This window comes from Sycon ciliatum, chromosome 5 (assembly GCF_964019385.1).
Source record: "Sycon ciliatum chromosome 5, ocSycCili1.1, whole genome shotgun sequence".
Taxonomy (NCBI): Eukaryota; Metazoa; Porifera; class Calcarea; order Leucosolenida; family Sycettidae; genus Sycon; species Sycon ciliatum.
In genome coordinates, this window is record NC_088647.1 from 19,951,699 (window position 1) to 19,965,332 (window position 13,634).

At 47.8% G+C, this 13,634-nt stretch overlaps 1 protein-coding gene across 1 annotated transcript in view; it reads left to right on the top strand.

The window, feature by feature from the left end:
- The first annotated feature begins 660 nt into the window (after positions 1–660).
- Positions 661–13,634, top strand: part of LOC135817966 (two pore calcium channel protein 1-like) — a 34,432-nt gene continuing 21,458 nt past the window's right edge. Inside the window, exons 1-13 of the mRNA XM_065331268.1 lie at positions 661–1,625; positions 2,008–2,096; positions 2,678–2,798; positions 3,839–3,964; positions 4,332–4,448; positions 4,629–4,759; positions 7,232–7,339; positions 7,997–8,123; positions 8,695–8,902; positions 10,135–10,279; positions 11,159–11,344; positions 11,905–11,960; positions 12,414–12,495. Coding sequence (XP_065187340.1) covers positions 1,218–1,625; positions 2,008–2,096; positions 2,678–2,798; positions 3,839–3,964; positions 4,332–4,448; positions 4,629–4,759; positions 7,232–7,339; positions 7,997–8,123; positions 8,695–8,902; positions 10,135–10,279; positions 11,159–11,344; positions 11,905–11,960; positions 12,414–12,495 — 1,904 coding nt within the window. The 5' untranslated portion in view covers positions 661–1,217. The remainder of the gene's footprint in view (positions 1,626–2,007; positions 2,097–2,677; positions 2,799–3,838; positions 3,965–4,331; positions 4,449–4,628; positions 4,760–7,231; positions 7,340–7,996; positions 8,124–8,694; positions 8,903–10,134; positions 10,280–11,158; positions 11,345–11,904; positions 11,961–12,413; positions 12,496–13,634) is intronic.

Consider the following 13,634-nt stretch of genomic DNA (forward strand, 5'->3'; position numbering starts at 1 on the left):
CCGACTAGACTCATTTGCAGGTGGCCTATGCCTATGGGTGTGAACTGTGCAATGCACTTCCACCGGGTTTTTTTAAATTGCTATTTGTGACTTTCTGTCAGGTATATCGTGGCTATCCATACACACGTACATGTACATTGTGCCTGATAGTACCACTGGCATTGCCTCCATGTGCACCCGGCTGAGAATATGTATACCGTCCGGGTGTATACCAGTATTACACCATGTACTGTCTGCTGTACTATATACATGGAGCAAACACTGTCACATGACTATATACATGGAGCAAACACTGTCACATGACTATATACATGGAGCAAACACATGTAACCTTGTAACCTTGTAAAGCTGTAGAAACTTACTTGTAGGCTAGAACATCCCCCCCCCCCCCCCCCCCCCCTCTCTCCCGGAGATATGATGGATAAATATGTAATTACGGCAGGGAGCCTGCATGCATGCAAGTGCGGCACTACGCAACGCACTTTTTGCAGACCACCGATTGACCAATCCATGGTGCGGCGTGTAAGGGCTGCTAGCTGCCTCAACATTCATTTTGACCGCAGTCAGTCTGGACCAGGACTTCGGCGTAAATCTACATGCCGGTAGTACAGTCAAAATAATAGACATGTATAATGTAGACGGCTCGATCTACATCAGTCGCGACCCGCCCCACCAGCCTGCCAGTGCTACGCATAATGCGAATGCAGTTTGCATGTATGGGGAAATTATGTGCTTGCAAAGTCCGGTTTGGTCTCCTCTCCGTCCAACTACATGATGCTGTTGTCGCCTAGCGCCTATTCCATGGAGAGCTCATTTTGGAGTGAAATTAATTCAGTCCAGACCAGAACAAGACTTTCTTCTTCTGGACATTTCGCAGTGATAACAAAGCGCTGGCACAGTGGCAGTCCATACTCGTAACGCTACCTGTCAAGTACAGACGATTCTTCTCTCCCCTAATCAACGTCAGGTGCACGGCGCGCTGCAGGCCAGTAGGAGTTCGGAGCCAACACCATATTCGTGAAGCGGCAGCTTCAACTCCTCTAAATCTTCTCTTCTATTCGCTTTTCCTTCGTTCTCGGATTGGACAGCTGGGAGACCCCAAGCGACCCGCGAAGACTAGTAAGAGAAGCGCAGGGGCGGGCACAGGAGTGTACTATAACGTTAGTCGATGTGTTATCCGCCGAGCTAGCTAGGGCAACGAGTCGATTCTCCTTATCATGTCCCAGGCCACGGCGAGAAGTGTAGCAGCCGGTGTGGCCGTTTCCAGAGGCAGAGGAGGAAGCTCATTCGCTGACGACGTCGAGTATGCTAACGCCGACACGGTTATCAGCGCCAGTGCTCCGGCCACCACCAGCCTGAAGCAGGGCGGCAGTCGGGACAACAACAGTAGCGACGATCGGCAACGATACGAAGAGAGTCATGCTGACAAGTTGCACCCATCGAGCGAAGTGGAACGCGCTGCAGCGGCAGTGGATCAGCCTCGTCCAATGAATGGTATAATAGAGGAAGGAGAAGGGGGAGGAGGAGGAGGAGGAGGAGAACGTGATGCTGCCACCGCTTACCAAGTCATCCCCCGCCATTCGTCCAAGAAGACTGTCATGAAGAAGCGTCAACTCTCTGAATGGGTAAGCCGTACCGGCCTGCAGTAGCACTGTAGACGCTTAGGCAAGTTGCTTGTGAGCGACTTTGGTAAGGTTGTGCATAGCCAGTGTCTGTACCCTATGCAGACATAGCGCGGCTGTCAGTTCGTACTTGTACAATCTACAAGCTGTGTACAAAATTAGTAGTGTATGCCTTGCCCCATGTATAGTATACCTTCATCTCCTCTCCTTTGTATGGGTCAACGTGGGGTAGATTTGAGGGGGGGGGGGGGGGGGGGAGGGTACCATCTACCCCATTTGGCCACATGCACACCCCCCCCCCCCCCCCACACACAATGCCCATTATGAAGATGATAATGAAGGTATGTGGCATGACTGAATTGTGCACACACTCTGCCGCTTGCAGGAACTCTTACTGGCCAGTACATACATCACCGATGCACAGGCCAGTCGGCCAACTCGCCTCGAGCGAAACCCAACTCCAGAGCAAGTCAGGTAAGGCTTTCCTAGGCTAAGGATACAAGAAGTTTCGTCGTTCTCTTCGCAGCACATTGCTGGCGTTTGGGTAGGGTACAGGAGCGACGGATGCTATACTTGTAGCTGACGTTTGGGCAGGGTATATGAGTGACGAATGATACTCGTAGTCCAACTTGTCTCGATCGGACGGCATGACGCTTGACCGCTCCGAGTAGCAGTCATCACGTTCATTGGTCTAACAATTGAGGAGTCGAGTCATGGGTACTGGAAATTGTCATGCTCTGAGGCAGGACCGTAACTAGTCATTCCAGCGCTGGGTCGTGCAATACAACTCAACGTGTGCTGTTTTGAACTGGAGCCGGCGACACGGTTTGAGCAGCATGTCATAGGAACTCTACTGGTGGAATTCCAGATTGGACGACATTTTACTCCACCCTGGAGGGAACTGAAATGCATTTCATGTCTTCCACTAATGTTGAGAAATTTGGTGTACAGTATAATTTGGCTTGAGTGAAGTAGGGCATGCTTTTCATTTATCATCTAGACATCAGGTTTTGCAGAGCACCCAGCCGTGTGTGCTCTTGTGTTGTTGTGCATAGATCTTACCGAATGTACCACTCGCTATGGCTGCGGCTCATCCTGTATGCTTTTGTTACACTCAACCTGCTGCTGGCCTTGTTTGAAAAGCCGGCGGTACCAAACGCAAGTGTACCTTACTGGGTGAGCAGCGGTTTACCTTCATGCACATGCTCGTGTATGCACACAAACAAACAAACACACACACACACACACACACATACACAAACATTTGCATGCAATCAGGCATGCATACACGTAGACCAGTACATGCATACAATCAGTAATAACATCCATGTACAATCGGTAATAACATACACCGAAGCTGGATTTGAAAAGAATCCGTTTAGCCAGCCAGAGCAAAAATGCATACTATGTCATTATATACATACACTCCCTCATCCATCTGGGAGTACATCAATCCATCCATCCATACATCCATCCATCCATAAATTCACATGGATTCATGCATTCAGCTAGCATCCACGGATGAGGTCATAGAAAGACTGGAGGTCGTTCTGCCATCACTTCAATTATAGTCGTAATCATAGTTGTTGCTGTTGTTGTTGTTGTTGTTGTTGTTGTTGTTGTTGTTGTTGTTGTTGTTGTTGTTGTTGTTGTTGTTGTTGTTGTTGTTGTTGTTGTTGTTGTTGTTGTTGTTGTTGTTGTTGTTGTTGTTGTTGTTGTTGTTGTTGTTGTTGTTGTTGTTGTTGATGTTGTCGTCGTCGTCGTCGTCGTCGTCGTCGTCGTCGTCGTCGTCGTCGTCGTTGTTGTTATTATTCTTTATTTCCACGATGGCCCATGGCCAATAAGGAAAGTTGTTGTTTTTGTTGTTGTTGTTGTTTGTTTGAATTCTTTATTCTCACCAGGCGCGTGCTCGGCGATGGGCACGGGGGGGGGGGCACATGCACCCCCAACAATTTTCAATCTGGGTACTTGCAATTGTAATGTATGCAAATATGCTCTAAAATTCAAGAAAGGTTGCAAACAAATTGCAGAAAATTGCCGGGGGGGGGGGCTCCCCTCGGCTCCCGTGCACCCCCCTAGTTGGGGGGCCGAGCACGCCCCTGCTCACGATGGCACCATTGCCAATAAGAGATAAGTTGTTGTTGTTGTTGCCGTCGCCGCCGCCGCTGCTGTTGTTCTTGTCGTGATCATCTTTTTTGTTTTTCATGTTCTGGTAGGGGACAATGATCATGGAGATTATTTGCTTGGCATTCTACGTCTTCCGGCTACTGCACTATAAGAGGTTCTGCCCGGCACAGTACTTCTGGGATAAGAAAACAATCCTCGTCACTGTTTGTATGGGGGTAAGGAAGTACTAAGGATGCACTTTTTACATCTTCATTTTTGAAAGGGTTGTGGTGGTGGCTTTGTTCATGGTTGTTGTTTGTGGGGGGGGGGGGGGGGATGTACATATGCGTGTGGGGTGGGGGAGGGGGGGGGGGGGCAATGGGGTGGTTGGTGGTGTTGCAGCAATGTGTCGAAGATGGGTTCAAGTTCATTGTCCCTGTTTCCAATGTACCGGTACACATATCAGTTTCAAAGAATATCAGGTGCCTGTTTCCGTGGCGTTCTAGTCTATTGAGCCTCCAGCAGGTGAATGTGCAAGCTTTAGCACCTTGCCGTGTCATCAATTACCGGTATGTTCTTGTGTGTTGCCACACCTGCATGTAGCTAACACTGATTGACATGATCATCTTCGTCATCCTGGTGAACTCTGGTGTGGATGCGGTCAGAGCAACGCGCTTGCTGCGGCCCGTCTTTCTTGTCAACTTCAGCGACAGCAGGCAGGTAGGTAATGCAGCCACCGGTACTGCGGCTTGTGCCAGAGCATGAACAACTAGCGTAAGCGGTACACATGTACTAGTGCAGCAGCGTGCATGCATAGGACTCCTGCACGAATTCATCTCCGACTGAACATCAATGCCATGGCATCAGTATTGCTCCTGTATCTGATCCACCATGCTGCAGATCCGCAAGGCATTCAGGAACATCCGACGTACTATACCGGGTATCGTCAACGTGCTTGTGCTCCTCTTCCTCTCCATTGCCTTGTTTGCACTGATGGCGCTGAAGCTCTTCAGTGGCAATGGAAAAGACCAGTAAGTCACTTCTGCAGGTCGGAATTACACTGGCCCGTCTGTGGTGTATGGTGTATCTCTCTGTGCCTCTGTATCTCTGTATCTCTGTCTCTGTGTGTCTGTGTCTGTGGCTTTGACTCTCTCTCTCTCTCTGTCTCTCTCTCTGTCTGTCTCTGCCTCTCTCTGTCTCTCTCTGTCTCTCTGTCTCTCTCTGTCTCTCTGTCTCTCTCTCTGTCTGTCTGTCTGTCTCTCTCTCTCTCTCTCTCTCTCTCTCTCTCTCTCTCTCTCTCTCTCTCTCTCTCTCTCTCTCTCTCTCTCTCTCTCTCTCTCTCTCTCTTTCTCTGTGTATGTCTGTCTCTGTCTGTCTCTTCATTCTCTGCATGGTGTCCTGAACGGCATAAGCGAGAGTGGCAATCCGGCCACACTTGCATGAATGCACTTTAATATTAATAGTGGGTGATAAGCAATGGGATTGCATGCTCAGCGGTGAATCTTCCTTGCTGCATGCAGCAGGATGTACTCGAAATATTCCCAATCTACCTCCTACCTCCCGGGTAGTGTATACAGTACAGTAGTGTCGGGCGCCGAAGAACTGGGGGGGGGGGGGGGGGGGGGGGCAGGGTTCTAGACTAGTCCGTTCTTATTTTTAGCGAACACAGCAGTTTCATTCTTATTCGATGGTACAGTCTTACATGTACAGTTATATGAAATTCTAGCCTGGCCGTTCTTAAGAATTGGGGTGAAATTCTAGCCTGGCCGTTCTTAAGAATTGGGGTGAAATTCTAGCCTGGCCGTTCTTAAGAATTGGGGTGAAATTCTAGCCTGGCCGTTCTTAAGAATTGGGGTGAAATTCTAGCCTGGCCGTTCTTAAGAATTGGGGTGAAATTCTAGCCTGGCCGTTCTTAAGAATTGGGGTGAAATTCTAGCCTGGCCGTTCTTAAGAATTGGGGTGAAATTCTAGCCTGGCCGTTCTTAAGAATTGGGGTGAAATTCTAGCCTGGCCGTTCTTAAGAATTGGGGTGAAATTCTAGCCTGGCCGTTCTTAAGAATTGGGGTGAAATTCTAGCCTGGCCGTTCTTAAGAATTGGGGTGAAATTCTAGCCTGGCCGTTCTTAAGAATTGGGGTGAAATTCTAGCCTGGTCGTTCTTAAGAATTGGGGTGAAATTCTAGCCTGGCCGTTCTTAAGAATTGGGGTGAAATTCTAGCCTGGCCGTTCTTAAGAATTGGGGTGAAATTCTAGCCTGGCCGTTCTTAAGAATTGGGGTGAAATTCTAGCCTGGCCGTTCTTAAGAATTGGGGTGAAATTCTAGCCTGGCCGTTCTTAAGAATTGGGGTGAAATTCTAGCCTGGCCGTTCTTAAGAATTGGGGTGAAATTCTAGCCTGGCCGTTCTTAAGAATTGGGGTGAAATTCTAGCCTGGCCGTTCTTAAGAATTGGGGTGAAATTCTAGCCTGGCCGTTCTTAAGAATTGGGGTGAAATTCTAGCCTGGCCGTTCTTGAGAATTGGTGAAATTCTAGCCTGGCCGTTCTTAAGAATTGGGGTGAAATTCTAGCCTGGCCGTTCTTGAGAATTGGTGAAATTCTAGCCTGGCCGTTCTTGAGAATTGGGGTGAAATTCTAGCCTGGCCGTTCTTGAGAATTGGTGAAATTCTAGCCTGGCCGTTCTTGAGAATTGGTGAAATTCTAGCCTGGCCGTTCTTGAGAATTGGTGAAATTCTAGCCTGGCCATTTTTGAGAATTGGTGAAATTCTAGCCTGGCCGTTCTTCGACGCCCAACAGTATTGTAGTCCATTTTAACCCTTTAAGAGCCGCCCCATACTTGAATGCGTCGTAAACGACGCATTCAAATGCAAAACTTCAAAAGATCGTAACTCAGTCCAATCTCGCTTAAATCCAGTGATCGAAATATCCAGGGCGAAGAGAAAACTCTCACCTGTCGGGAGAAACAATCTGCGAAGCGCTGCGAGCAACGGTTCCCGAGATAAATCACTCGTAAGTTGAGCCGCGATCGCGGCAATTTCAAAAGCGCGCAGTGCGACTTTAGTATTGAGAATTTTGAGACTTTTCGTCACGCTGGTTTACTCGAATTTGCACGGGTTTCACTGTTGATATTATCAAGAGTACACAGCGAAAAAATTGGAACTCCACGATCGAGTAAAGTGAAATATCTGGTGCGGGACGCAATTGGGCGCATTTAGGGCATTTTTCGTACTGTCGCTGCGATCTAGCGCTGGATAGACGGTGTGCTGGCTATCATGATCGACCTCATTCTCTTCCTCTCGCGGAGACCGTTCCAGGAAGCCCTAGATTGTGAGGATTGAGTGAGTAGAACTGAAGCTATGATCCAAGGAACACGAAAAAATGCAGAATTTTGAAATTTTCCTGTGGCTCTTAAAGGGTTAAGCACACAATACGGTAGGAGCACGGCCTGATGTCTGTCATGTTCCTGGCCCGTGATGCCGTGTTGCCATTGTATGTCGGCATTCTCACAGGAACGGAGCCTTCATCACGCGCAAAGGTCGGTCGTATTTTGACAGTTTCTTCGAAATCTACTGGCGTCTGTATGTACTCATCACAACGGCTAATAGTCCCGATGTCATGTAAGTACATTGTCATGTACTATTGTAGATATGTAAGTACAATGTCATGTACTATTGTAGATATGTAAGGACATTGTACTATTGTATTGAATGACTGAATCGTGTTAGCACATGATGACGACTTGACTTGTTTTATTCAAAGCCCCGCATTAAGTATATAATAGCAAGAGGGTACAAGAGAAGAGCTAGAGAGAAAAAAAGGGAAGCCAAGGAGGAGTCCAGGTGGAAAAGGAAATGTAAAGATTAGAACATTGAAAGGATCGATCACGCATTGATCCGGTTAATTCCCATCGAATCGTGTTACTACATGTACTGCGAGACTGGGGTTGGTGACAACAAACAATTAATAGAGCCAGAATGATATCCATGCTTCATTTCGCGGGCAGGCCAGTGCAGTCGAATTGTCAGGCAAAGTGAGAAATAGGAATGCATGCACGAACAATGTATGAGTGCTTTCTTTTGCAGATGGTAATGAATCATGGTAAGTTTGCTTGCTGAAGCTGCCGAAAGCCCTGTCAGAATGTAGACGACCTATTTCTCTCTCTCTCTCTCTCACACACACACACACACACACACACACACACACACACACACACACACACACACACACACACACACACACATGTTTGCTGCTCGTTTTGCTTGTTCATGTTGTAGGATGCCAGCGTACAACTTCAGTCGCTGGTACGCCCTCTTCTTCATCCTGTTCTTGCTGATCTGCATGTACATCTTTGTGAGCATCGTTCTCGCCGTGGTCTATCAGAACTACCGCAAGCATCTCAAGGTCAGTGGAGCTGAACGGCAATTTGAAGTTTGAACCATGGCAATTATAAAATTATTTATTATTTTGTAACCGCAATCAATGAAATGAGCTGAACCAACATTTGTGTACTTTATTCATGCAATGTAAAAACGGTGGAGACGATGTGCAATAAAACGATGAAAATATGAAGAAATGGTGTAGAGAAAAAAATATGGATTCAAACAAGTTTTCGTACAACACTCATCAGGAATCGTCGTTGTACTAAATGTTTTTCTCTACACCATTTCTTCATCTTTTCATCGTTTTATTGCACATCGTCTCCATTGTTTTTACATTGCATGAATAAAACACACAAATGTCGGTTCAGCTCATTTTATTGATTGCGATTATCAAATTATTGTCTCCTCGCCGTTTGTTTAAATATTATCTTGTAGAGTTCTAATTATGATTATCCAAATTAAATATTTTGGTGAACTTAAAGTGAAGTGATGTCTTCTGACCTATGAACGAAGTCCAACTGCTAAACCCACTTCTGACCTGTGCCCGGGGTCTAGCTTAACCCACTCTTCTGACTCCGGTGTTGTTCTTGTAGAATGAGGTGCGCAAGACGGCTCGCACTCGCCGCCAGAGCTTGATGGAGGCCTGGCGGATTGTCAAGGTCACCAAGGACACTGGCAAGGGGTCGATCCTGCCGCTGGAGCATTTCCGACAAATCATCATGTTCCACGAGCAAAAGAGGAGTCTTGCCCAAATTCTGCTGCTCTTTCAAGTCCTGGACGAGAAGTCCAGCGGCTTCATAGGTGAGCTGCAGTACTGGCTTACACACCTCGATCAGATAGCCTCGGTGGGTGCCCGCTGACTTGATCCTGACATTGCATTGTCTTGTACAGCACTGCACTGTGCCACAGTCACGGTCATAGGCCGTGCTGTACAGTCACACATACTCCAGAATTTAGCAAAGACGAGAATGGTGTCTTCTCACCAACATTTATTTCATCAATGTATATTTAGGATAGCAATTGGCACCACCTTGGCTGCATCTAGTCCCACACCACTGCTAGCTCTGCATCTAGTCCCACACCACTGCTAGCTCTGCATCTAGTCCCACACCACTGCTAGCTCTTCATCTAGTCCCACACCACTGCTAGCTCTGCATCTAGTCCCACACCACTGCTAGCTCTGCATCTAGTCCCACACCACTGCTAGCTCTGCATCTAGTCCCACACCACTGCTAGCTCTTCATCTAGTCCCACACCACTGCTAGCTCTTCATCTAGTCCCACACCACTGCTAGCTCTGCATCTAGTCCCACACCACTGCTAGCTCTTCATCTAGTCCCACACCACTGCTAGCTCTTCATCTAGTCCCACACCACTGCTAGCTCTTCATCTAGTCCCACACCACTGCTAGCTCTTCATCTAGTCCCACACCACTGCTAGCTCTGCATCTAGTCCCACACCACTGCTAGCTCTTCATCTAGTCCCACACCACTGCTAGCTCTGCATCTAGTCCCACACCACTGCTAGCTCTGCATCTAGTCCCACACCACTGCTAGCTCTGCATCTAGTCCCACACCACTGCTAGCTCTGCATCTAGTCCCACACCACTGCTAGCTCTGCATCTAGTCCCACACCACTGCTAGCTCTGCATCTAGTCCCACACCACTGCTAGCTCTGCATCTAGTCCCACACCACTGCTAGCTCTGCATCTAGTCCCACACCACTGCTAGCTCTGCATCTAGTCCCACACCACTGCTAGCTCTGCATCTAGTCCCACACCACTGCTAGCTCTGCATCTAGTCCCACACCACTGCTAGCTCTGCATCTAGTCCCACACCACTGCTAGCTCTGCATCTAGTCCCACACCACTGCTAGCTCTGCATCTAGTCCCACACCACTGCTAGCTCTGCATCTAGTCCCACACCACTGCTAGCTCTGCATCTAGTCCCACACCACTGCTAGGTCTGCATCTAGACGTACATGTACTACATGTACACCATTATCCTTTGATTTTGATTGTATTGCTTTGCACAGATAAGGAAGAGTTCATGCAGCTTCCTGAGCTACTCAATGTGGGAGTAGTAGAAGAGAAGGACAGCCAGCTGATGATAGCCAAGCATTTGCCTCGCCTGTGGCATTCCTTTCCCAGTGTAGTTATCCGAGCTGTTGTGAAGCACAAGTGAGTCAGAACTGTGCTGCTGCTGCTGCTGCTGCATTGCATAATGTACAGCAATTATTAGTCAGTCATCTTGCCGCTGTACAGCGATGGCAGATGTGAAGATGGCTTCTTCTGGGTGCATCGACAATACAGTACTCCATCCACTAGGCTCAGACTGATTCTGCTCCAATCGCCTTGATATTTTGCCGCAAAATGTTGCTGCGAAATCTTCAATATTTTGCCGGGCCTGGCACAAGAAACCCGATATTTTGCTCCATTTTACTCTGGAAAAACGTGTATTTTACCCACTTCCCGTACAACGTTTCATAAAAATTGCAGGTCGGTTTCCCAACACGGGTTTCACACACGTGTCCCTGGGTTCTTCCAAAATCATGTCGATCCACAGTGAATCCCAGTGATATGTTGGTGACATGATCTCGTCCTGCACTGGGCAGTGTATCATGCTGAACGGGTAAGAAACAAGGAAATCCAAGTATCAGGCATCGATTTTACCCAGCATCTCGATATTTTGCTCCGATTTTGCCGGCAATTTCCGATTTTTCTTCGATATTTTGCCAAATGAATTCCCGGTTTGTCTGAATTGTCTGGGCCTACCCTCCATCCACTGTATGTGGCAGAAATGACCCGGCACCATTTTCTGCAAGTGATCCCTAGTCACTCCTTTACAGCTAGCTGCACCTATGACATTCTGATCAGCTTGTGTCTGCTTTCTACTGGTGACAGCAGGGGATGAATGTGTTCTTTTTTTTAAAGATTTTTGAACCTCTTTACAAACACCAATGGTGTTTTCATGCCGGCACTCGGAGTTGGGACTGCACTGCCATGCTAACTATCGGGCCACTGATCTCCGTCGTTGCTTTGTTCATCTTCCTTGCACAGGGCATTTCGCTATTTCTTTGACTTTGTCATCGTCGCCAATGCCATCATCATAGCCACAGAGCTGGATGAGAGCGAATCTAGCGGTGACCCCATTGAAACGGCATTCCTCGTGCTGTTCAACATTGAAATCTGGCTCAAGCTCTACACGTTGGGATTCTGGGAGTTTGTACGCATCAAGTGGAACGTGTAGGTACCTACCCTGCTCCACACCACATGCATGCAAAGTACAGTGATCGAGTCAGTACATGTACTTGATCAAGGATGGTCTCTGGATAGTAAGGGCAGAGGGGGGTAGGGGTTGCACGATCTGGCCCTCTCTGCCACACACATAAGACTTAGTAATGATCTATTCTGGGTCTTCTTGAACGTAGTTATCCCTTGTTTGCATGTTAGCGCTCATCACCGACTCTCACTGCTCATTTTCCCTTTATCCCTGATTTAGCCACGTCTTTTTTGTCTTTGGGCATGATCCACATACATTGTATACACTGCTGCCCACTCCTCAGGTGTGTGCTGTTTACTGAGGACACCCAATATGCAACCCGAGACGCCCGGCTATGTTCCAGGCTGGGTACAGCATGCAGGTATCATAGGGTGTGCATGGCTGCCGGGGCATGTTAGTTCTGTTCATTTTGTCTCAAATGATTCAGAGGATGCATGGCGTACATCATCCAGTGACGGCACAGCACAGCCAGTGCTTACCTAGTAATTTGTGCGCTGGCTTGTTTCCGTCCGTGCATGCGCAGATTTGATTTCTTCATCATTGAAGTCGCCACCTTGTTTGCTATCGCCACCAAGGAAGGTGAGTCGGAGGGCTGCTGCACACAGCTTGGCATTAACCGAGCCCGAGCCCTATGCGTTCGTTTAGTATTTCCTGCCAGATCGGATGGACTCCAGTGGTTCAAATGTGCTAGGCAATGCTGCAATCATGAGGCTCATTGTATTCATTTTCCACAAAAAGGAACTGCCGCACATACACAGTCCCGCGGCCATGTGAGCTGTATGCTTGAGTGCGGCAGTGCCGTGTTTGGAACCATTCAGTGTGCAATGGTTAGGAGGACAATAATGATATCATCATTACATCGTGGGTCACAACAAACTATTGCTGTACAATGTAGTTCTTTGACTTCATCAAGGTTGCCAGGCCGCATGTTAACACTGGTCCAGGCCTCTTGCATGTACTGCGCTTGTATGATGCTAATAGGTCAATGTGAGGCTGTGATGCTGATCATGTTGTGTTCTCGGATTTTTATAGATCTAGCGGGAACTATAGCCATCGACATTCTGATGGTGCTCCGAGTGCTGCGGTTAGTGAAGATCATCGGTGATATTGAGAGGTTAGTACACGTAGTAGATCTACTTACCGGTAGTACAGAGTACTAGCACACTGAGTGGCACTGACTCCAGAATGATAGTCCATCATAACATGGCAGGAGTACGTAGTGCACTGTGTGTGTGTGTGTGTGTGTGTGTGTGTGTGTGTGTGTGTACTGTTTATACTGACTTCGTGTACAAGTTTGAAACCCGATGGGTTATGCCCGGGTGGTCACCAGGTCCTCATTCTAGTTCAGTGCAAGTTCAGTATAAGTACCTGCATGCAGGACAGGCTACCTGCAGACGTATGCATGGCTGCAACGTGCACTGCGTCCGACTGATGTCATGCACAACTTGTTGTTCAATTGGTGTTTGCCTGTCCTTGGGCTAGTTTGGACACACAGTCTCTCCGTCTCTGTTTCTGTCTGTCTCTGTCTCTGTCTCTGTCTCTGTCTGTCTGTCTGTTTGTCTGTCTGACTGTCTCTCTCTCTCTCTCTCTCTCTCTCTCTCTCTCTCTCTCTCTCTCTCTCTCTCTCTCTCTCTCTCTCTCTCTCTCTCTCTCTCTCTCTCTCTCTCTCTCTCTCTCTCTCTCTCTCTCTCTCTCTCTCTCTCTCTCTCTCTCACACACACACACACACACACACACACACACACACACACACACACACACACACACACACACACACACACACACACACACACACACACACACACACACACACACACACTTGTACTTACTTACTTGTTGCTCACTGCCATAACTGGTCACGTGGGTCTCCTCGGGAGAGGGGAGAGAGGAACTCAAAAGTAGGGGTGAAAGTTGGCACTGAGATCCCGAGTTCGAGTACTCTGATTTTCTCCGATCGAATATTCGAGTATTCGAGTATTCTTCATCACCTAAAAATTGCACACCAAGGGCCTTAAAATCACATGATACAACCCTGATCGAAGCGAGTAGCAGTCATTTTTCTCGGGTATATTGGTTGGTGGGTCATTTGGGCTCTCTCTACTCGTGAACAAATGTTCGCCACACAGTCTGCACATCAATATCTGCCGACTGCTGCTCTGAAACTGCAGATATCTGTGGTAAATGCATGTACCATGTATGAACGAGTACTCTGATTTATTCCGAGTACGATTATTTTTGAAAAAACCAAGCGAG